Source organism: Terrapene carolina, unplaced genomic scaffold (assembly GCF_002925995.2).
Source record: "Terrapene carolina triunguis isolate 2854851 unplaced genomic scaffold, T_m_triunguis-2.0 Scaffold89, whole genome shotgun sequence".
In the NCBI taxonomy this organism is placed as follows: Eukaryota; Metazoa; Chordata; order Testudines; family Emydidae; genus Terrapene; species Terrapene triunguis.
The window spans coordinates 34098417-34122735 of record NW_020664440.1 but is presented as its reverse complement, the minus strand read 5'-3'; the positions used below and the strand labels follow the sequence as shown (position 1 = coordinate 34122735).

The window sequence follows — 24319 nt, the reverse complement described above, 5'->3', positions numbered from 1 at the left end:
CCACACCGCCGGCCCGGTCCCCGGCCCGGCCCCCGGCTCGGCACCGCACCGCCCGGCCCCCAGCTCGTCACCGCTGGCCCGGTCTCCGACCCGGCCCCCAGCTCGGTGCCCCCAGCCCGGCCCCCGGCCCAGCACCGCACCGCCGGCCCGGGCCCCGGCTCGGCACCGCTGGCCCCGCATGTCCCAATTTTCCCGGACATGTCCGGCTTTTTGGGATTTCCCCCCGGACGGGGATTTGGAGCCCCAAAAGCCGGACATGTCCGGGAAAATCCGGACATATGGTAACCCTATTCACTATGAATGTGGGCATCTAAATGTACTTATTAAGGTGTCAGGTCAGCTATTTAATAGTCACATCTTCATTTACATATGATCTCCTGATGGTCTGTGTAGCAGGGTGAGTTAGCTCCTCGACTTCCTTGCTTGATTAGCTGCTAATTATGTCTAAACATGAGTGATGCTCAAAAAGGGATCTTAAACATGTATAGGATTCGGTGTTTGTCTAATGCACTTTTATGACCTGATTGTGGAAATTGCATATAGCCCTGAGTAAAGGGCAGTACAATCACCCACCCCAAGGGAAACTCCAGGAGGGATGTGCCCCAGGAAGGAATGAGTCCTCCCCCATCTCCCCAGCGTGCAGGGAAAGCACACAATCTGTGTTATCCCTTTTAGATGCACCCATGGAAGGGGAGAACGAATTCAATTCTTAGCAATGGATTCTGGCCTCTGTTTCCTAACCCCCTCTCTGCAGCCAACAGCTATGTGGGCTCGTGTTCAGGGGAGTCAGGGAATACCAAAGCCGGAGTCCATTTGCTGGACAATAGGTGTCTGGAGGGAGCAGTCTCTGTTCACCTGAGCATTCCTGGTGCTTTTGCAGAGTGCTAAAGGAGGACAGCTCCCTATACCCTCTTCCCCTACTATAAACTGATGTAAGGGCCAGGGACAATTTAGTCCTCAGTAGTCTCCTACATTTGTGGACCTGGTAAGTACAGTGCTCAGTGTGTTGTAGTGAAGTTTAGGGTTTTGCAAATGGGATCATAAATTGAATGCCATGGGTAACTACCATCACCTCCTGCGATAAATTAACAATCTTATTGTGAAAGAAAAAGTTGATTATATGAGCAGTGCTGTTCTAACCTCATCTCAAACTAGCACTTGGCTATTTGAGCCCTTATTAAGAGCTGGCTAACTTCTTGTGTAGGATTCATTGCAAAAGACTGGGTAGTACATTGACATAAATATTAATTATGTGATAATGATAATTCACTTCATTTGGGCATTTGTGAATTGGTATTATCTTTAGCGATTGTGCAATACTTTATAGCCTTCAATGTGCAGATTCCAATATGCGTTCAGTCATGTTCCCTCCAATGTATTTAGATAGCCCAAGCTGTCAAAGGAGCACTATTTCATTTACTGTTGCTCCTGCAGTTTTGTCAAAAATCCAACATAAAGACGAATCTAATGTGAGACCAATGAAATGGTAACTTGCTTTATGAAGCATGGTACTTATAAAAAGATATCTGACAATTTATTAGACAGTAACTGGGGCAGCGTGATTACTTGTTAAGGTTCTGTACGTTCATTTGAGATTGTCTTAAAGAACCTACAAATTTTCAACATCTAGTCTATGGTGTATTAACATATATCCAAAACAATGACTAATGTATGCAACGGTTGTGAGCAACTGTTCCTAGAGCATTTGCCTTCTGCTTCTATGTGAACAGTAACTGAAGTCTACATTGCAGCTAAATTTTAACATTCATCCAACTTCAGTTCCCTCTTTGTACTAGACAGGCCAAAATAAGCAGGGGGTGAGGATACCATTTCTGTAATTGGCTAAATCCTAACCCAGGGATTGGCAAACTTTTTGGCCCGAGGGCCACATCACAGAATAGAAATTGTATGGCGGGCCATGAATGATCACAAAATTGGGGTTGGGGTGCAGGAGGGGGTGTGAGTTCTGGGGTGAGGCTGGGGATGAGGAGTTTGGGGTGTAGGAGGGTGCTCTGGGCTGGGACTGAGGGGTTCGGAGGGTGGGAGGGGGATCAGGGCTGGGGCAGGGGTGCGGGAAGGGGTGCAAGTTCTGGCTGGAGGTGTGGGCTCTGGGGTGGGGCTGGAGATGAGAGGTTTGGGGTGCAGGAGGGTGCTCCGGGCTGGAATCGAGGGGTTTGGAGAGCGGAAGGGGGATCAGGGATAGGGCAGGGGGTTGGGGCGGGGGAAGAGACTCGGGGGGTGCAGGCTCCGAGCGGCGCTTACCTCAAGTGGCTCCCAAAAGCAGTGGCATGTCCCGTCTCTGGCTCCTATGCGGCGGCATGGCCAGGCAGCTCTGCATGCTGCCCCATCCGCAGGCACTGCCCCTGCAGCTCCCATTGGAGCGTGTAGGAGCTGGAGTGGGGCCATGCCGCGGCTTCCGGGAGCCGTGTGGTGCGGCCCCCGATCCTGCGCCCCATCTGGAGCACCGGAGTAGGGCTGAGCCACATGGTGCAGCTCGAGGGCCAGCTTAAAATGGCTCATGGGCCGTAGTTTGCCCACCCCTGTCCTAACCCTTGATTCAGACATCCTTGCTCCTGGGGGATGTTCAGATCAACTCCAGTTCTGGGGCTTGGGCCCACCTCTATTTATATATAACACAGGACACAAAAAACCTAGGTTGCTAATTGTCTCCTTCCTTTACAGCAATGTTGTGATTGCTGCACTCTGGGACTGAGAGTAAAAAGTGAGGGGCAAACCTGTGAGTCCAACCCAAATCTCGGCTATCCCTGCAACCACGTGATGCTATCCTGCTGTGAAGGAGAAGATCATCTTATTCCTCCAGAAATAAAAAGGCATCCCGAACCTCTGCCAACAGTGACACCTGAGAGAAGTAGGTTCCCCGGTTTTAATTACAGGCAGTTGTACAGAGAAGCGGTTTCTCCATTCAAAACAAAAAAACAAAAACAAAATGTGATACTGTGGAAGTATAATTGGTTTCACTTTCAGTTGAAAATAAAGCTCTTCCTTTGGACCAGAGATGGACTGAATTGGGTCCGAAATTTTAGATGCTTCTGAGCTTGGGATACCCACTTATCTGCTGGTATATCATTAGCCACCAGGTTGGACGATGCAGCCTATTAGAATGTCCAGAATGGTTATCCACAAAGCTTTCACTGAGCCAGATAGGACTGACTGTTCCTTTCTGTGTGCAGGAAATATTTACTAATGCTTAGGGCTTGTGTACACATGAAAGTCAATCTGGAATGAGGTAGGGTGTGAATTTAAAGCAGATTAACTCCACTGTATTAGGCAAATCTGGAGTAAGACACTCTTATTCTGTAATAAGAGCATCTACACCTGGAGTTAATCAGGAGTAATTCTCCATGCCAACAAGGCCTTAACCAAGCTCTCAGTCCTCTTGCTTCCTTATTGTTTGTCACAACACTGACGTAAAGCCAAGTAGTTTCTACAGGGTGTGCTGAATAGTTTCACTGAAAAAGGGCTTGCCTGTTCAAAATGCAGAGCAACACTAGCAACATTTCCTCCCCATCCTCTCCCTTGAGTCCACCTTCAGCAGAAGCAAGTAGATCCCTACCAAATGGTGTTGAAGAGGCTGGGGGTTCCTGTCTCTCAGGCTCAGTAAATGTAATGGCAGCAGCAGTGCAATCTGTTTACTGCCTTTTTGCCATAGGCAGATGGGCAGCTCTGAGCCCTCAAAAGATCCTTTTAAAATTGGCGGGTAGCAGCCCTACCAAAATACCAAAGGAGATTGGTGGAGCTGCCTCTCAGGGCTCCCCAGAGTCACCGGTGCTGGAATGGCTGAAAGTCAGTGGGTCATTCTCATGGAAGACTGCAAAGGTAAAGGTAGGGGTGGGTGCCTTTTTATAGGGGTAGCAACTCATACAGGGGTAGCAACTGTACAAAACAAAACTGAGGGCTTGTCCACATGGAGACAGTGTGTGGTAAGTCAGGGTATAAATCTACATCATGCTAGCTTGCCACGCACTAATTCAGGGGTCGGCAACGTTGACACGCGGCTCGCCAGGGTAAGCACCCTGGCAGGCCGGGCCAGTTTTATTTACCTGCTGACGCTGCAGGTTCGGCCGATCGCGGCCCCCACTGGCCGCGGTTCCCCGTCCCGGGCCAATGGGGGCGGGCAGAAGCCGCGGCCAGCACATCGCCAGCACATTGGCCCGGGACGGCGAACCGCGACTAGTGGGGGCCACGATCGGCCGATCCTGCCACGTCAGCAGGTAAATAAAACTGGCCCGGCCTGCCAGGGTGCTTACCCTGGCGAACCGCGTGCCAACGTTGCCGACCCCTGTACTAATTGGTCTTTTGGACTCTGCTACCATGCACTGCAAGCTCTGTAGTGCACTTTGATTACAGTAGGTCAAAGCACACTACAGGACATTTAGTGCACAGTAGCAAGGTCCACACAGTGACTTAGTGTGCAGCAGGTTTATGCACTGTAGATTTATACCCTAGAGTCCCCACGTGGCCAAGCCCTGAGTTTGCTACAAACAATCTGGTCCCTGGTTTATGATGCAAACAAAACCTCTTGAATAAGGTTTGCAAACTGCAGATGAACCAAAACTGACATATATTGGACTATCCTTGTTTTGCATTAAATACCACAACACCTGTCAGGGACTCAAGGTGTATTACAAACATTAATGCAGCCTCTTAGCATCCTTGGAAGGTGTGTAAATAGTGTTATACATTTTGCAAATGAATATACTGACACCAAATAGTTAAGTGAATTTACCTAATTTCACACAGTGAGCAAGTTGTGGAATCAGGGAATAGAATGGTAGAGTCAAGACTCATGGTCCCTTTCTCTAACCACTAGATCATACTCTCTCCAGAATGATGTACCAAGCACCTGTTACACATAAGTAACAAGTAATTATCCCTCTGGATAGCCATCTAGCATGCTGGATTTCAAATCCTTGCCCATTCACTTCTCCCAACTTGTATGTGGGATGATTCTGTTTTAAACCAGTGTAGGGATTGGGTAGCGCAGCTAGTGCTGTGTTACACACACATTTCTGACATTCAAAAGCTGTGGAACTTCAATAAGAAACAGAAATCTAGAACACACAGGCTTTTATGTATTTTCTCTTTAAAGAGTGGAAAGCTTTTTAAGATGTAATGTTTTAAAGATTTCTGGGGGGAAATTATTTTTTCCAGAGTATTAGCATATAGTATGGAAAAAATACACTGAGCTTTTTTTCTTAAAGGGAGGCTAAAGATGTACATGGGAATTTAAAAAGTAAGACTGTATAAAATGTGAGCCTGATGTTCTCAGAACTTTCATGTGAAAGCCTTCAAAGCGCCTAGAAATTCCAACAAAAAAAATCTCCGAAAGTCTCTCCTAAAGAATCATGTTCGCTGTACAACATATCAGAAGTAGAATGAAAAAGGAATTATGTGTTCCAATGTCTTTAATAATCATTTCATATTTTGTTAGGAATGCCCAGAACAGTCACACTGGTGCAGCAATAGTTTGATTCTTCAGACAGTTACAGCATGTGAAAAGTTGCAAAAATCCATTGCATATTTTTAAAGTATTTGGGTTTTGGCCAGACCCTCTGTGAGGATCAATTGAGCTACGCTAATTTATAGCAGCTGAAGATCTTAGCCCTTGCCTGTGCCATGCTGTCTAATCAGATCAGCTGTTTTCCCTTGAGGTGGTAGTAAGGTATCAGTAGCTTTATCTTGCTAATAGAGATGTGCAAAATATTTGTAACAGTTTTCTGAGTAAGTTTGCACTTTGGGTTTTTTTGCATTTCACTTGGTACTCAAACTGAGCTGTTTTTGAGGAGGAAAAGTCATTCTGGTGAACTCATCTTTGGAGTGAAATTTGGCTGGGTGTGGGCATATTTGAACAAGAAGGGATTCCTTCCAAGTGAAGAGCGCTTCAAATCTAAACCGCAGAGAAAATTAGTTTTTTTTATATGGAAATAGCCATCCCCTACAGCAGGACTGGACAAACAAATATAACAAACCTTTGTGCACAGATAAGTTCCCCCAATGAACACCTTTGAATTTTGCACCGATCTAATTACCAGCCAATTTCTTTTAAAAGCTGTGGCTCTTGCAAGCAATAGACCGTTGTTAGAAGGATGAAGCTTTGGTTTGTTCTGTATCTGAAGCTATTTACCTGAGAAAAAGTCCCCTGTTACTTGTAAAGCCCTCACTTTCACTTTGAGTTCTCAGGATCGTGTGATGTAGGGTGACAATATTTCCCTATGCTGAATAAGGGACACCTGGTAAAATTATTCGTATTCAAGCAAGTTCAATGGCAATCAATCAGAACTATGCATTACAAATGTTCAAATTAACATCAAGTTGACTGAGCCACTGTTGAAAAGAAATATTGCAGAGTTGGATTCTTTTTATTTACCTTCTTATATTTAAAGCTTTAGGGTTCACACGGGGAGAGGTCACACACACACACACACACCCCTACCTGTACACCTCTCTCACATGGGAAGGTGACCGACTGACCCGACCCTCCCTGCCTGGTGCTCTCCGCCCTCCATGCCTGGCTGAGCCCCCGGGACAGACCTCTCCTGGTACCGCGTCTTCCCGAGGCAACACGTGGGGAGAGGGGCATGCATGTTCACATGCCCCCACTCCCCAGATTTCTGCCAGGGTTCACACCAGAATGTTGCCAGCAGCAGCCTTTCGGCACTGTGCAGGAGGGAAGGGACAGGAGCTGCTTCCAGCCACAGGGGAAGAGGGGGAAGGGAAGGGATGTCCTGGCCCGTGTCTTTGCAGAGCTCATCTCTTCCCCCTTCTGCCCACCCCTCCCCCCCCCATGGCTGGAAGCAGCTCCCATCCTTTCCTGCCCGCACAGTGTCAAAAGGCAGCTAACTCCTCCTCCAGGCTGCTGCTGGCCACCAACATAACCCAGCCACCTCCTGTCCCCGTCCCGTCTGCTACAGCACAGGCAGGAAGGGGTTAAGCCCTATGGATGCATTGTGCACCAGGGCCCAGGGAACCTGACTGCAAGGGCTTCAGCAAACCTGGCCAGAGAGGTGACTCAGCAGCAGAGGGTGCCTAGGGGATGGAGCAGCCCCACACTCACTGGGGGTAGAACCCAGGGGAGGGGGGGGGTGAAGAGGGAGCTAAGCCCCTGCCCGCGGGGCTGTTGTGGAGCCAGGGCCGGCTCTAGGTTTTTTGCCGCCCCAAGCAAAAAAAATTTTGGCTGCCCCCCGGACCCCCTGCCGCCCCAGCCCTGGGCTCCCCCCCTCACCAGTGCTGACTCCGCCTGCTCCCCCCTCACCTCCAGCCGGTCCGGCACTGGCAGGATTGGAGTAAGCAGCGGGGCTCCCAGGCCGCGCCTCAGCCCAGGGTCCCTCCAGCCAGGGCTCCCACCTCCAGGACCGGCCAGGACCCAGGAGGGCAGAGCCAGGGGACCGCCCGGCAGGGGGCTGAGGAGCCGGGGCAGGGTAGCCCCAGAGGAAGCGGAGCCCCAGAGAGCGAGACGTGGGCCCCGCACGGCGGCACCCCGCCCTCTATGGCTCCGCTGCTGCTGCTGCTTCTGGCCGCCCTGCCGCAGTCCCTGGGCGGCTTGGGCCGCTTCGCCCAGCCCCGGCTGCGGCGCTGGGGGGCGGCTGCCCTGCGGCACCTGCAGGTGGCTCCGTCTGCCCCGTGGGGCGGCCCCAAGCCCGAGTGTCCCCTGCTCGGAGCCTGCCCAGCCCAGCCACAAGGTGCGGGCGCTGCTCCCCCGCAGCACAAACTGCAGTGGCCCCAGGACGCCCCCGCGCATGAGGTGCTGCTGCTGCCAGAGCCGGCTCTAGGCTTTTGCTGCCGGAAGCAAAAAAAAAAAAGGAAAAAAAAAAGGCTGGAATGCCACCCCTGAAAATGTGCTGCCCCAAGCACGTGCTTGGTTTGCTGGTGCCTAGAGCCAGCCCTGTGTGGAGCCACTGGGATGGGGCACAAACAGGCTGGAAATTGCTTCTCCCCGCTGCCACTCCAGAGCTTAGCTGAGGGACAGAGAGGCTTCTCTGTGCCAGTGCTGTGTGGGGCTTTGGCTCCTCCTGGCCAGCACACTGGGCCAGAGGATCTTGGGCTTTCCTGGGGTGCCAGCCCAGCCAGAGGCAGTGGGGGAAGGAAGGAGCCTGCCAGCCAGGCTGTTAGTGACACAGTGCTGGGAGTGGGACGTGCCCCGCTGATTTTTTGGGGGGGGAGATATGGATGAGCAGCAGGGAGAGAACAGTGAGAGGGGGAGCATGTAAAGGGCCAATGGGTGGGCAGCAGAGGTGATACGTAACTGGCCGCTGCCTGGCACCTGCCCACACTCAGCCAATGCTGGCCAGAAACGGGACAGGGGGCGAGGCCCTGCAGGCCAAGAACCAGCACGCAGCGGGGGCTGCACTGACAGACCAGCAGAGGGAGCGGCCAGCCACCCGCACTGCAGCCTTGCCCCGCCACCAGGCTTGCAGACCCACTCTCATCGTCGGCTACGGGACCCCGCCACTCACCAATGGTGGGTGGGTGGCTGGCGAGCAGGGATCCGACCAGCAGCAGGACCCACCATACTGATGGGGGGAGACAAAAAATATGGGACAATTTGCCCATTTTTAAGAAAAATCAGGACACCTGCAAGAGTGCTTAAATACTGGACTGTCCCTTTAAAAACAGAACGTCTGGTCACCCTCGTGTGATGTCAACTTCTGTCAACTTTGTGTAGAGTAGTACTGACAAGGCTTGGCATCTCTAGCTATTGCGGGGGGAGGGAGAAATGCTACTCCTTTGAGGCCTCTCTGCTGTAACTAGTCCAGTTTTAAATAGTTACATGTTGTTTGGCTTGTTACAATAAAATTCTTGGGGGGGCGGGGGAGGTGTGGAATCACTGATTTTACTATAGTGTCATTCACAGTTGCCCCAGCAGAGGTCACTATGTGGCTGAGGGGAGGGAGCAAGGAGCTTTCCCTTCCCAGCCCTAAGCTGTAGCTGTCTTTGTCCCTAAGCACATGGATGTGGATTTGGTGAGGGCTCGCTACTGGTAGAGCAAAATACTCAGAGCCAGATGTTTGGAGGCCTGGCTATTGTCCCTGTCTAGCCCCTGCCAGGCACTAGACAGCATCTGTGCCCCACTTCAGCATAGCACTTAAGCACATACTTAACTTTTAAGTCCTGTTGATATTAATGGGATTTAAGAATGGTGAAAGCTAAGCACATGCTGAAGTGCTATGCTAAATAGGGATGGTTTGCTGAATCGGGCTCCTGGAGAGCTGCATTGGGATAACAGGTTACATCTTTTCAGAGGTGGTAGATGGTGTACTAGTGAGGATGTTGCCCCATCACTCCTAGACCCGTTATGTCTGCACGTGTACTTGGTAGGCATAATGCTTCCACCCTCAGTCTACTCAAGCTCTGTCTCTTCTCCCTCTCCTCTAAGGTCTTAATTTGGGCCTGACAAGTCTAACTGAAGAATTGCCATATTTTACTTTAATCCTTCATAAATTATTCTTTTAAAATGCATAAAATAATTAACCTGGCATTCAATTTTTCTGACATTTAATTAACTTTTACATAACGGGAAGCATAGTAATGCATTTTACTGGAACCGGCTTAAACAAATACTTGGTAAAGAAACGGACCTATTGAAAGGAAACTTCTTTTCTAAGAACCAAACCAAAACTCATACAGAAATACAACAAAACCCCTTTAAATCCTTAGTAACGTTATACTCTACACCTATTAGAATGAGAGGCACTTCCAGTCAACAAGTGGAAGTGACCTGGCGAAAGAAAACATCTGCTAGATAAATATGTTGTCTGTGTAATAAATTAAAATATCTTCCACAAGCAGAACGCTCATAAACAGTGTCTCTTTAAAGGGACACACCTGTTAAAATAGTAGTTTTGATGTGTTAGGATTATCTGTTCAAACTATCTGCAGGATTTCAGAAAATTCTCTTCTGCTCTTGCTTCTTAGCAGGGCCCTTTTTTAAAACTCTGGCTCTGCACATGACTAGATGCTTGATTCTTTGCTCTTGCTGTTCACTCTCAGGCACTTGATCCAGCCAAAGCAGTTTGTAAGTGACAAAGAGGGAAGAATAGGAAAAAGGATAAGAGAGCACTAGTTGGTCACCTACTGTAGGTACACTAAGCTTATCTGAAGCAAGCACATTTTCCCCTCCTTTCTGATTGGCTTGAAGCATCTCTGCTTTAGTGAAATATGGGAATTGTCTTATTGTTAAACTTTGTAGGCTGAGGATTTTTTATAAAATAAACTGTGAATGGTGTTGCCATTAGGCATCATTCTTACATTTCTTTTCTGTTGCTAAGGATTCAGTATAATCACTAATGCTTCTTATAACAATACCCCACAGATGACAGCTTTTATTTAAAAAAAAAAGTTTTCAAAGAGTCGGAATTAAGTGATTTTAAACATAAGGTGCTAGGAACAAAACAAGGTGTTTGTTTCATATTCAATACTGTTTCTTACTACTGAAATTATATGGAACGCAACATTGAATATCTGAACACACACGAACATGCATTAGAATCTCTAGGTTTTCTGAATGTTATTTTTGCCAAACCACAGAATAAGTTACTGAAACTGATGTGATCCAAAAGGGAACTCCACTGCAGGTTTGCTAAGGCCTAGACCATGATCTCTCCAGGGGTAGCAAACAGGAGCTTTCCAGCTTTAGAGAGAGAGTTCTCTGGACAAATCAAGCAATATAATCAAGACATGGGACATTTCTGGAGGATTTGATACGTGGCTGGGAGGAGGAGATGACCCTAAATGCAGCTAAAGACCCTTGATCACAGATGCATATTAATCTCAAAGAAATACTATGACCCATGCTCAGCATACTACTATAACATGATTTTTTAAATTGTGTGGGTCATTTTCAATTGGTACTATACATACAGGGCATGTCTACAGAAGTAATGCCTTGAATAGAAAGAAACTTCTCTGATTACTCCAATCATCTCTCAGTGTTGGTTTCTTCTTAAAATTATTAGTAGATATATGGATAGATGACTGAAGAATAGGGAATTATTGATCGTATTCTTATGAATACTGTGTACATATCTGTGGTTTCAGGGGTTATCTTGTGGCCAGTTTAGAGTTAAGTCTAGCTCTTCCCAACTATCTAGGCTTTTAATTCAATTGCTGGGCTCAGAGGAACAATATTTGGTGGGTGGCTACTGCCAACCCCCTATGGAGAAATATATAGACCAGTTTGAACCAGGTGCAGGGTCACAAATCAGACAAAGGAACTTATAAATTTTGAAGAAAATAATGGATAAAAAACCAGTGAACTAACGAGAGAGACACTGACTGGGGAAATCAGACTGAGAGGTAGAGGCTTCCTGGGCAGTCTGCCTCGCCTACCCCAATGCTGTGAGCCTACCTAGAACTGGCAAGGAAAGGCCACTGCAGGATAATGCATTTAGGCTTTTGTCATTTAACCCTGGTCACTGTGCTTGTTATGTTCCTATGGATAAATAAATCATATATGTTTTGAAAAAGCTGTCATAAGGCACTATGTTCATCAGCTGATCACAGCTCCTGGAGAGAAATGTATAGCAAAGCCTGAAACCCAGTGGGTCTGCTGGGATAACATGGTTGGTGAGACTAGGTACTGTAACCTGGTGATACAGTCTAAAAGTGGCATATACCACAGAGTTCCAGCCTAAGAGAAGTACAGCTAAGGGCCTGGGGCTTAGAAAGAGTGCCCACAAGAGAGACGAAGAGTGGGGTCAAGGAATAGCACCTGCCCTAGAAGCATATCAGTAACTTTCTCCAAGATGAAATTATAATGGGTAGGGATAGTCAGCATGGAGCACTGGACTGAGACTTAAGAGACCTGGATTCTAGTTCTGCTTTTCCCACTGAACTTCTGTTTTTGCTTGGGCAAGTCACTCTGTTTCTCTGAGCTTCTGATTCCCTTCCCCTCTTTTGTCTGGCTTATCTCTTTAAATTATAAGCTTTTAGGACAGAGACTGGCTCTTACTGTACTTCTGTACTGAACCTAGGACAGTCAGTCCCCAGTCTCAGTTGGGGCCTCTAGGCACTACTGCCATACAACTAATAATATAGTGGACCTTACAAACAGAGTGAAGGTGCATGAAGGACCATCCAAGAGGCAATTCCCTTTAGTCAGTTGCCACTTTAAAGAACTGCATCCTCAAAGCTTACACAACAATTGTGATTGCCATTTAGTTAAAGAACAACCTCTTTAGGGCAAATATTTTTTTAATCCCTTGAATAGCTGCTTAAGGTGGGTTTCACTGTGTCTGCTGGTGTTTTTTTCCTCATGACCTAGTATAGTGTACTATACAGCAACAATGACAGGACATGCAGTATTCTCTAGGCTCTTATCTTGCTTAATGACGCTATAATGTTGATAGTTTCAGAAATTGAGGATCACAATGAAGCCTTGTCCATCAGTAATGAAGCTGAACTGTCTAACAACTTACCTGGAGATGACCTGGATGAGTGCCTTGTCTATCCTGGAGAGCTCTGTCAGCACCTGTGCATCAACACAGTGGGATCTTACAAGTGTTCATGTTTCCCAAGATTTACTCTGCAAGATGATGGGCTCAGCTGTAATCCAGGTGAGAAACATGGACAGAAAGGAATAAAGAAAAGTCATCCCATACATGACTAGTAATGTCCCCACCTTGCCATCTTTACTGACCTGTCCAGCTTTAATCTGACTTTTTATTTAGTCTCATACTATCTAGAACAAAGTGTGAATTAAATGTTGGAGAGAGTGAGAGAGAGAGTTTTTGCGAGGAAAATAGGAAATCATAGCAACTAGATAAGCAGGATTATTTTCTCAGATATGTTGTCTAGTCTTTATCAGTTTAGTCTTTATCTCTCTTTAAGTGACCCAAGCAATGGAGCTTCCACCACTTGTCTTGGGTCTGATAGTTCTCAGTCAGGGATCTTTTCCTGATATTGGTTGAGAAGCTTTTCAAAGTTATCTACGGGGGTTAGACATGTATCTTCCACTAAGAATTGAAGGATCCATTAAGAATGGAAGATACATGTCTTAATATCCAAGCTTGCTTTGAAAAATTTCAGCTATTCATCCTACACTTTCTTGTGCTGGGTTTCCTTAGTACCACTCTGAACAATTCTTTGGAGGTTCCAAGAGAGTAGTTGGAAGTAGAAACTAATAGTCTGAACCAAACCTGATCCTTCTAAAAAGATCCAGCCTGATGTTCATACTGAGGCTGTGACTAATTTTTTCATTTCCAAACTCACGTGTCCTTAGCAGTTCTAATTTCAAATTCTCTTTTTATCATGAATATGATTTTGAAAGTTTAGCATTATGACTTCACATCAGAATACAGAAGCAGAAAAGGTTGGAGTGTGAGCAAGAGGAAGAACCTCTTTAAAATGTTCCTGCAACTTTTGAAATTTGCATACATTACAGAAAAAATGTGACAAATGTAAAAGTAAATGCAGTTGGGATGAAATTTTCAAAAGATCTTAAAGGGAGGAAGGCACCTTTAGGGTCCTTTGAAAAAAGTAAAGGATTTGTAATGATCTGCGTTTGCAGAGTGTCATGTATCACATGAGGTATTTTGTATGTCGTGGCTAGTTTTCCAATTGAAACTAATCTTTATTAAGGTCAAACACATGGTAGTGCTTCCTGAACTTGAATTTTCTCTGCAATCATTGACTTCTGTCCAATGATATAAAATATAACATTGCCTAATGCAGTGGAAGACTTGTAAAGAAAGCCTATTGTGTTGTAATTGTTTGGATGTCTAAAGTTCTCTAATGGCAGGATTTCAAGTCAACTAATCTGAAAAGTTAAAACTTTAGGTTAATTACAAGTGCTTTTAATTTAGACATTCTTTATTTATTTAACGAGCAAAAGAAATGTTGGCATCCAATGTTTGCCAAACCTTAGACTCCAAGTACTGTCAGCCAAATTCAAATAATGAGTTCTTATGATATCATTCTTCTCACCATGATTTTAAGAAAGTTACATCATGGAGGTATTTTTTGATTATGTTCTTGCTACAGCTGTCGGCTCTTTTGTTTATATTAAATTCTGTGGAAGGAGCCTGATACAGAAGTGGTAATAGAAACAGTTCTGTACTTCAGCCTTGCAAAATTTAGTTCACCTTCTCACCTGGATCAAATTTAATTGTTTGTTTGATCCTGCCACCAATACCATCAGAAGCATGGTGGTTGGGTAATAGATTTTGTGTCTGGTGGTAAATTTTCATGGCAGTTTTGCAAGACTGCTGTACATAAAGCCACATCAGATAAGTGTTGCTGTGTGCAGAATTAGTGCTGGGTTTTACTTTTGGGTTTAATTTCAATTCATTTTTTAACATCTTGGGTCTGTAAACTTAGATTTAGAAAACTTTTGGGGATGAACTTTCCAGAAATGGTGCGTACACTTCATGAGGGTGTTTATGCTGAAGCTGACCACCTGCGACTTTGTGGTCAGTTGTCCTGGAGCTGAAATGATCAAGAGTTTCTCTGCCACTGAGCTGTGAAAATGACCAATGAAACCTTGTGAAAGGGCCAATCCGGTCATCCAGATAGACCATCTCAAGGACCGAGCTAGAGATTGATCCAGGTGGTGCTCGATCTGCAAGGAGGCTGTCTCCCTTTGGGATTTGACTTGATGATGGGTTCTTATAAGATTTTTGGTGATCGCTACTTCTAGTCAGACTGCTAGTAAAGAGAGAACATCATCTCATTGGTGCTTCCAATCCTGGCTGAAGCCCATAGTGTGACAAAGCTCTGTCCTTGTCTCTGTGGGTCCCTCGTTTCCTGGCAGATTTCGCTAGCCGCAGAGGCTCACTGTGACACTCCACGAAGCTCTTCTCTCTCTAGAGGCAAGGATCACACCCTACTGAGCCATTTTCACCATAAGCCAGCAAGGGAGGTGAGGAGAAGCTACCCTCCCTTGCACAGTCTCTGTTGTCTCCCAGTCTCCATGATTAATAGGGGGGCAAAAGGGGGAGCCTGGGCCTGCCCTCTACTCTGGGCTCCAGCCCAGAGACCCTAATAGTATCAGCTATGGTAGCTGACTTTTTAGAAACAGGATGCATACAATTCCCTGGGCCACTTCCCCACAGCAGCCCCCACTTCCTCAAGATCCACTTCACCCTTACCTCAGGGCCTTCTTCCTTGTGCCTGTTATGGTTTGTACTGCTCAGTCTCTCCAACAGCGCAGCTTCCTCCTACAGCTCCTGACACATGCGCCCTCCTAACTAGCTGGGAGGCTTTTAATTAGTTTCAGCCAGCCCCTGATTGGCTTCAAGTGTCCCAATCAACCTATCTGTCCTCCCTGCCTTCTGGAAAGATCTTAATTGGCCCCAGGTGTCTTAATTGACCTGGAGCAGCTGCCATTTGCTTATCCTGGTAACAGGGATTTGTTTAGCCTGTGGCTAATATATCTGTCTCCCATTACTTTACTATAGCCATCTGGCCTTGTCCCATGACAATAGGTATATTAGGAAATATGATTGGTGCTGAGCACCCACAATTTTGAGTGAAGTTCCTCAGATCAAACCTTAGTGACTATAAACGAGATGCAATGGTGAAAATAGTTGAATGAACTTTTGCTAATGTACTCTAAATCGGTTTGTTTGGAACTTTCAGTGAAAGTTGGTGGATGGGTCTTTATATTATACAGTAAATAGTTTGCCCATATCTATTCAAGAACAGTAACACATTTAATATGCAAACGACTTCCTTGCCAAATCTTTTTTTCTGGCGCTTCTATTTTAAAGTGGACTCTTCTTCTTTAAAATGTATGTGATCAAATTCAGTGTCTATTTAACTTATAGTTTTCATCGTAACCAATAAAAATGCCCTATAAGAAGTGGGAAGTCATATATTGGCATACCGTTTTCCAGACATCATTATTTCCTCATCAGCGACTTCCTAGATGATTAGAAGGAAGGCTTAAAATAAATTAAGATGAAATGTAAAATCTACAAAGCACTGTAGTCATTCAGGTTAACGTTTTCAAAAGTGTCAATGTGATGTAGGAGCCCAAATCCCATTTTCAAAAGTGACTTAGGCAAATAGGACCAGATTCATGAAGGTATTTAGGTGCCTAAAGATGCGGACAGTTGTCTAGCCACTTTTGAAAATTTCACTAGGCACCTATCTGCATTTTTAGGTTCCTAAATACCTTTGAAAATCTGACCCTTAAGATCCTAATTCTCACTGAACATCAATGGAACTTAGGCTCCTAAGGGCTTAAATCACTTCTGAAAATGAGACTAAAGTTCCTAAGTCACTTAGGTGCTTTTGAAAATTTTACCTTCAGTCCAGGATGATATAATCTTCAAATTCCTAAGGGAAGGCTGGGTCTGCATTAGGCATGCAGTAACATTAGTTCCGTATGCTGGTCAATGCTAAAAGAGCCCAAGCTGTGGGACACAGAGATGGTGGAGCTGGGACAGGGCCTCTGCACCAATATTCCATTCACACTGCTGCACTATAAGCAAGATTATATAGCTCCTCTCCATGTTTTGCGTGAGTTTAGGAAGAATGCTTCGTTGCCCTTCCAGGTTGCAATGCACCACCAGATGCCCTGTTGGCTATCTAACAGCCATGGATGGCATCTTCCTGTTTTCTCTTTCTGGCCATAGTACCCTGTGAATATCTCCTCATCCAGCACTACACATGTCTTTTTTTCATGCTGGGCAAGGGGAAGATGTAGTGCATGAGGCAAGGGCCTTTGATTACACCTGGCTACGCAGCAAGAAGAGACGCGCATGTAGTTGGATGTCTGGCTAATCTCCATTCTTCCTTGCCGTAGCTCTCAGTGCTCCTACTGGAGTTCTTATTCCTCCTGTTTAATATTTCCCCCTGACGAGGTGTCTAACAAACCCATCATGTTTTATATGTCTGTCTCCTCTGTCCCCCAATGGACTCTCAGGTATGGATAATCCCACTGAACTCTCTGCAGAACCCTGATTTTTTTTTCTTTTAATTTACATTTTCCTGTTAATATTTTGAAAAAAGAAAATCTCTGTTTTTACAGAGTATTAATCAGTGATGTCTTAGTTAGACAAAATGTGCCTTTTATTTTTCTTAGCTGGGTTGGCTTACCCTCATGGCAGGAAATCTAGCTGGATCAGACACCTCTGTATCTCTTGCCTTATTTTCTGACACTGGGAAATCAAAATTGGGACATACCACATGAAGTTTTCCTGCCCTTGCCTCATGCCTCTGCACCTTTCATACCTGTGATTTTTATGGAAAATCTCCATGCAGTAATCCTGGTCAGTCATCTTTCATTGCCATACACCCAGTGGGTTATATTGTGTGCTCAGATGTGTGTTACCATTTCTGCTGAAGCCAGCAGGAGTTGTACATCTCAGGGCAGAACTGGGCCTTGTTCAGCTTAGGCACAAAAAGATGACACACACAAACTGGATTGTTCCTGTTGATATAACAGAGCAGACCACTAGTTTAGATCTGCTGTAATTCCTTTAAAGCTTTTTAGAAACTTAAGGGAAATGATAGATGTTAGTCACCAAAACTCCTACTTGCCTATTTGGATGTTATTCTCTTGCATACTGTGCCTACAACAGTGGATGTATTATTTTCAATTACATTTTAGTAGAATATACGGCATATGTTTGAAGACCATGTATATTTTTATATATTAACCATGCAGTTTACCCTAACAATTAAGACAAGGACATTGGCTTCATGGCAGGGCAACAATCCAAGGCTTAAATCATAAACTATTATGTGATTAATTAGATTTTGACACCTACAAGAAAAATTTAATTTGGTAGAAGAAATGTACAGCAGGTAACCCTGCCTGCTAATTCTGGAGCATATCCATTTATGCATACAACCCTCTGCATGTGTGTGTGCTACATGGACAATTGCTTGTACACAATATGTTTTAAGATCACAAATATCAACTCAGTGCCTTCATAAATTTTGCAGGAGAAGTTATGGAGTCATCTGAAAATGTATCTTTATAGATGATAGAAAGTAGCATAAGTGAATGAAAGGTCTGACTTGGAATCTTTGCTTCTGGCACTTGGGAGATGTGGTGTAATATTTGTTTTTGTACATGTTCACAGATATTGATGATGGCCAAAACACTGATTTAGGAGTGGAAGCCACCATTGCTCCAGAAGCCTCTAATATTCAGCCTGCCACTATTAAGACTTTACAAGTAGAGCAAAATAAGTGTAAAGGTATGTATGACAGACAAGCTGGAGAGACAGATGGTTTAGGAATGTTTACAAGGCTGGAATGAAATTCCCTTGGCTGATTTCATTTCCGTGCACATCCATACATAAGTTACCTCTGGTATTAACCTGAGGAGTTTAGAGGATTGTCAGGAGGAATGTGCTGAGGTAATCTGAGGTTAGACTCTAATTTCAAGGTTATTACACACTTGCTATTTAGGTTAGTTTAAGCAGAAGAGCAGTGCAGGATAATTTAAGTAACACAGTTAGGAACCACACAGGTGTATTCGAGTATAATAGAAGGATGGTAAGTAGTTATTAAGGTTACCAGAAGAGATTGTTCGTTTATACAGTTTATACCTGGGATTATACTTGGGTGAATGAAGCTCTTTAAATGACTTTTGTGTTGAATTTTAAAATGTTTGAAACATTGCTTTGTCTAGATAATGGCCCCTGCAAGCACATCTGTAATATTGTGGAAGGAAATGCTGTGTGCTCTTGTTTAAGTGGATATGCTCTCATGGCTGATGGCATTTCCTGTGAAGGTGAGTAGGTGTTTAAGGTGTTTCCACTGAGATAATAGACTGAAGACACATTATATGGGTCCCATTAGTCTTGGGAGCCTCATGGACATTTCTCTAAGGGCCTATTATTTTTGGTATTGCTAACTACAGGTAGTAGTAGAGTCTTAACTTTACTGTACTTAAAACCAGATCGCATGAGGGATGCTAAAAGTGTTTGAGCACCTCAGACATATCACTTACAACATCTGTCAGGTCATTTGAAAAATTGCCTGGTTAGCCATTTCCACTGTGTGTTTAAAGATGCATTCCCTGACTGTGCGCATGGCAAAGTAGTTAAGATTGGTCAGACCATACCTTTTGTTAAAACATAAGACCTTATTACTATCCCTTTTTCACTAAATGTAAAATTCACCTTTTGCTTTACCTAAGTCTTGTATTGGAGTTGTTCAGGTTGGAGGAGTGGGGCCTGTACACGCCTTGCATGTCATTGGAGGGGGGCCTCCAAGCAAAAGCAGTTGGGGCCTGGGCCATGGGATCTACAACAGCACAAATCCAGTGGCCCTGACATTCGGCAATGAAGTTGTGAAATGGCAGAGGCTACCGTTCCAGCCTGTGAGCTAGCATGGAAGCCAAGAGAGGCTCTGCTGCAAATCTGCATTCTCTCTACAGGTGGAGGAGTGAACTCCATCCTTCAAGACAAGTTTGTATGGAAGGGTTATTTTCACTGTGGGAAGTTATATAATAGAAGAGGCATTTGTAAATGACTGAAATGGGTTTTAGAGAGACAAGGTGGGTGAGGTAATATCTTTCATTGGACCAACCTCTGTTGGTGAGAGAGACAAACTTTTGCAGTAGAGTGGCCCATTAACACCTCTGCAGTCATAGGACAAAAAGAGGGAGATAATGGGTTACAGGTTGTTGTAATAAGCCATAAAACAAGTATCTATGTCGAGTCCATGATTGTTAGGGCTTTGTCTACAGTAGCCCTTTTGTCAATAAAACTTTTGTTGGTCACGGGTGTGAAAAAACACAACCCTGACCGACATAAGCTTCACCGTCAAAAGCGCCAGTCTGGACAGTGCTGTGTCAGCAGGAGACGCTCTCCACCCCACGCTGGAACCCATATGGGGTATCATCAAACAACTAAAACAATCTGTAACCCGCTACCACCCTCTTTTTGTCCTATCAATGCAGAGGTGTTAACGGATCACTCTACCTTGATTGGTCCCTTACAATATGTACTAACTACTTATGCTAAACAACCTGTTCCACCTTGCATTTTGCTGTGATGCTAGGAGTTCCTTTCCCAGACCTGAAGAAGAGCTCTGTGTGGCTCAAAAGCTTGTCTCTCTCACCAACAGAGGTTGGTCCAATAAAAGATATTACCTCCCCCACCTTGTCTCGCTATTATCTTGAGACCAATACGACTACAACTACAATGCATATGTGAAATGGGTTTTGTCATGGTTGGTGCTGGGCAAATAGTGGGGCGGGGGAAATCTGTGAATATTCACCTGAATCTTTAAATGAATTTTCACTGGCCTTTTTGTGTTTGCTGTACTGGAACGCTTGAATGATCTGAGTTTCACTGGCATAAATGGCCCAGATCTTCAGCTGATATAAATCAGCACCGCTCCCTGGACTTTACACCATCTGTATTTACAAACAGTGAGTTTAAAAAGTCACATCATGATTATTCACAGAATCTGAATTTTAAATTTACACATCTGAATATTCACATAGGAAGTACTTGCACAATCCTCCAGTCATGGAACCGACACGATGTCCTGAGTCTTACTTTCCTTATCTATCAATAATAAATATCTGATCAATCATAACTAACTAACCAACCAAGGTTGGATAGCATCTTCTGAACTCTCACAGAGAACTGTTCCCAATCAATCCACAGGGTTAATATTTTAAAAAACATAAATTCTCGAATGCTATTGATTATCAGTTGACTCAGCCTAAATCAAGGAAACCCTAGAAATTCCGAACAAAAACAAGAGGTTAAAATCCTGGGATAAATTATTCCCTCTGAATCCTTAGGCCGTGGCTACACTCGAAACTTCAAAGCGCTGCCACGGGAGCACTCCCGCGGCAGCGCTTTGAAGTGCGAGTGTAGTCGCGCACCAGCGCTGGGAGAGAGGTCTCCCAGCACTGCAGGTACTCCACCTCCACGAGGGGATTAGCTTACAGTGCTGGGGCACTGTTTACACTGGCGCTTTACAGCGCTGTAACTTGCTGCACTCAGGGGGTGTTTTTTCACCCCCCCTGAGCCAGAAAGTTGCAGCGCTGTAAAGCGCCAGTGTAGCCAAGCCCTTATTTAAATCTAGTCATGATGGAGATTAGCTTGTTTCACCAATGTCAGTGTTGAGATGATTATCTCTAGGCAACCATGGTAAAATTTGGAATGTTAATTGTATCCTTTGCACTGAACATAATGCTCTGCTTAAATTGTAATATGATACTAACATGATGGCTCCAACACACTGTATTTAAATAGCTCCACTGTGAAAGAAATCTTGTATCATTTCAGGAACAAAGCTAATAGAATTCTATTTTTCCCTTTTGGTTGCAACATGTTGACATAGACCTGGATGAGTGCCTTACAGGTGCTCACAGTTGTTCCAGAAGCCAATTCTGTATGAACACATTGGGATCATTCTACTGTGTCAACCACAGGGTGATCTGTGCAGAGGGCTTTATACTCAACATGCATAGAAAATGTGTTGGTAAGATGATAGGTGTAAGCCATTCACTGAAGCATCATAATTCTTCATGCTGCGCAATGCATTTAAACCATTTGTGCTAAAAGGCTCTCTGGCCATCTTTGCATATGACATTTCAATGTGAGTTAGTAAAAACACATGTGCACCACGCACTCAGTGATTTTTACCATTGTGTGTTCTTGTGCCATTTGGCTTTTCCCCTAACAATACATTCTCAGGATGCATATTATTCAGCTAGAAAGTCATAAGAGTTCATGCAGTTATGAAAAGCAGAACTTCAGTTGACAGTTAAATTGGACTTAGCATAGAATGGTCTTGACCTTTCTGGACAGGGTGAATTCTGCTGCTTTAGGTTTGGGGCTTTGGCACAAGAGCTTGATAAATTTATCTCATGAAACATGCGAAAATCCATGCAACAAAGCTTCTGTAGAAAATGCATTCTGAAACAATGGAATTTTTGATACTCAGATTAACCCACAGATCTCCCACCAATATTGTAAGAATAAAAGTCAAATACTTCAACATCTTGTTACAACATCCCTGGTTTATAATCTTCAGTGGGACAATAATCAGTTGTTACCACTATTCTGTCATTTAATAGGGTTTTACTTGCTTACGAAAGGCTATGGCCTACTTTTTTAAAAATCACTTGATTTTCACATACCAAACTAGAGATATCTCAGAGGCCTAATTTTCAGAAATGCTGTGCACTCACCCTCTGCAAATTAGACCCTCTTAAGGTGTCTAGAGTTAGGCATTCAAAAATTGAAGCCCTGGAAATCACTAATGACACTTGAAAATCACTGCCACCTGTGACTATAATATCACTTGTAGACAAGTCATTATTTTCCTTCTCTCTTCCCTTCCTTGACTGCCCTGTAATCTTGTTTATAGCATCGTGTACTGAATCAAGTTCAACCCTGCAGCATCACAGCTTTGCTGTTTTCCTTTCCTCTAGTGCTCGGTGATCTCATTTTATTACTGAGCATCATGTGGCATGAAGCAGGAGGGAGCAGGCAGGAAAATGGCCCCAATAATAACCATGTCAAAGTTCAGAACAGGAATGCAAACAAATCTACTTCCATCCTGGCTTTTCAAATGTTCAGATATGGATTTCTTTTCTAGATTTTTTTGAAATACAATAACTCCTCACTTAATGTTGTAGTTATGTTCCTGAAAAATGCGACTTTAAGTGAAACGATGTTAAGCGAATCCAATTTCCCCATAAGAATTAATGTAAATGTGGGGGTTAGGTTTCAGGGCAGCTTCCCCTACTCTGCAAGCACCAGGCACGGGGGGCTCAACCCTGAGCCGGCCCACTCCACCCCTTCCCCCAAGCCCCCACCCATGACCCGCCTCTTCTCCTCTCCCACCTCCTCCCCCTTTACTTCACTCACTGCATCTTGGCTCCTTCCCCCTCCCTTCCTTCCCCTCTAAACGCCGCAAGCCAGCTGATTGCCATGTTTGGGAGGCAGAGGAGGGAGGGAGGAGGTGCACCGAGTCCTCGCTCCTCCCTCCTGCCCGGGGCAATCAGCTGGCTTGCCGCGTTTGGGAGGCAGGGGAGGGAGGGGGAGCCTGCACGCTGAGTCCTCGCTCCTCCCCCTCCAAAACACCGCAACCCAGCTGATTGCTGCTGGCAAGAGGCAGGGAAGAGAGCGGGGAGGCGCGCCGAGTCCTCGCTCCTCCCTTCTGCCCGGGGCAATCAGCTGGCTTGCAGCGTTTAGGAGGGAGGGGGGAGGAGCAAGGACTTGGCGCGCAGGCTCCCCCTCCCTCCCCCCGCCTCCTGCCCGGGGCAATCAACTGGCTTGCGGGGTTCGGGGGGGGGGAGCCTGCGCACCGAGTCCTTGCTCCTCCCCCTCCCTCCTGCCTCAGCTGTGGAGAAAGTAGGCAGCCAAACACCCTAAGAGTGGAGCATTGCACAACTTTAAATGAGTATGTTCCCTAATTGATCAGCAACGTAACAATGAAACAACGTTAGGTGAGGAGTTACTGTACTGATTTATTTATTTATCTAAATATAATAATAGTTTAGATTAAATAATGAAATGATTAGCACAACATCACTGGGAAGGAAGGATATTTTAGGGTTAAAACCCAGAACTGGGAGGCAGATGTTGTTCTGTGCTTCACCATGTTCTTCCTGTGTGCCCAGGGCCACTTTTTTCAGAAGTGCTTAGCACTCAGCAGCTCCCATAGCCTTAATGGAAGCTGCTGGATAAACAACACTTCTGAAAATCAGGTATGTTATTTAAGGAGCCTAAAAGAAATTTTGGAGCCTCATTTTAGGTTCCTACATGTGAAAATCTTGGTTATGTCACTATGCCTCAATAGCCTCATCTGTAAAGTAAGGAACAACAGTATTTTCCTACCACACACAGGAGTGGTTCCAAGTTAAATTAATGAATGTTTTCCATTGACTTATATACCCCTTTGCAAGGGTATCCCAGGTACTATAATCATTTTCACTTTTCAACCTCCTATGACTCCCCCGCCCCCCATGGTGTTATAACAAGGTGTTCCCCTAGCCGACATAAGTAAAAGATACTATGGCAGTTTTGAAACACACTTAATGTGTTTGTTACTAAAGTGATGCACATGCGGAAGGAAAGACTCATTTGTGAAGCAAAAAAACTTCCCTTGTTCCCTGGCTAAATAATGAAGTGCTGGATTTCTCTGCTACAGTTCAGATAGCTACAAGTACCATGGTTAAAGAGACAAGGAAGTTTTGAGACTAGTGTAACTTTGAATAGGTACACATTGAATATCTGCTTCCTGTACTTGCACACATCTTTACTGTACGTGCATGGAGAACATTTGCCATATTTAACATTTTTCTAACTTTTCTAGTCAAACAGAAAAGCCACAAATATATTGTGGTTTCTAATTTGTTGAGCTGCCATTT

At 44.9% G+C, this 24319-nt stretch overlaps 1 protein-coding gene across 3 annotated transcripts in view; it reads left to right on the top strand.

The window, feature by feature from the left end:
* FBLN2 (fibulin 2) overlaps positions 1 to 24319 on the top strand; it is a 182169-nt gene that overhangs the window by 128249 nt on the left and 29601 nt on the right. For all 3 annotated transcript variants that reach the window (XM_024208809.3, XM_024208810.3, XM_024208808.2), the window contains exons 5-8: positions 2683 to 2869; positions 12366 to 12572; positions 18051 to 18167; positions 18605 to 18706. In XM_024208809.3, coding sequence (XP_024064577.1) covers positions 2683 to 2869; positions 12366 to 12572; positions 18051 to 18167; positions 18605 to 18706 — 613 coding nt within the window. The remainder of the gene's footprint in view (positions 1 to 2682; positions 2870 to 12365; positions 12573 to 18050; positions 18168 to 18604; positions 18707 to 24319) is intronic.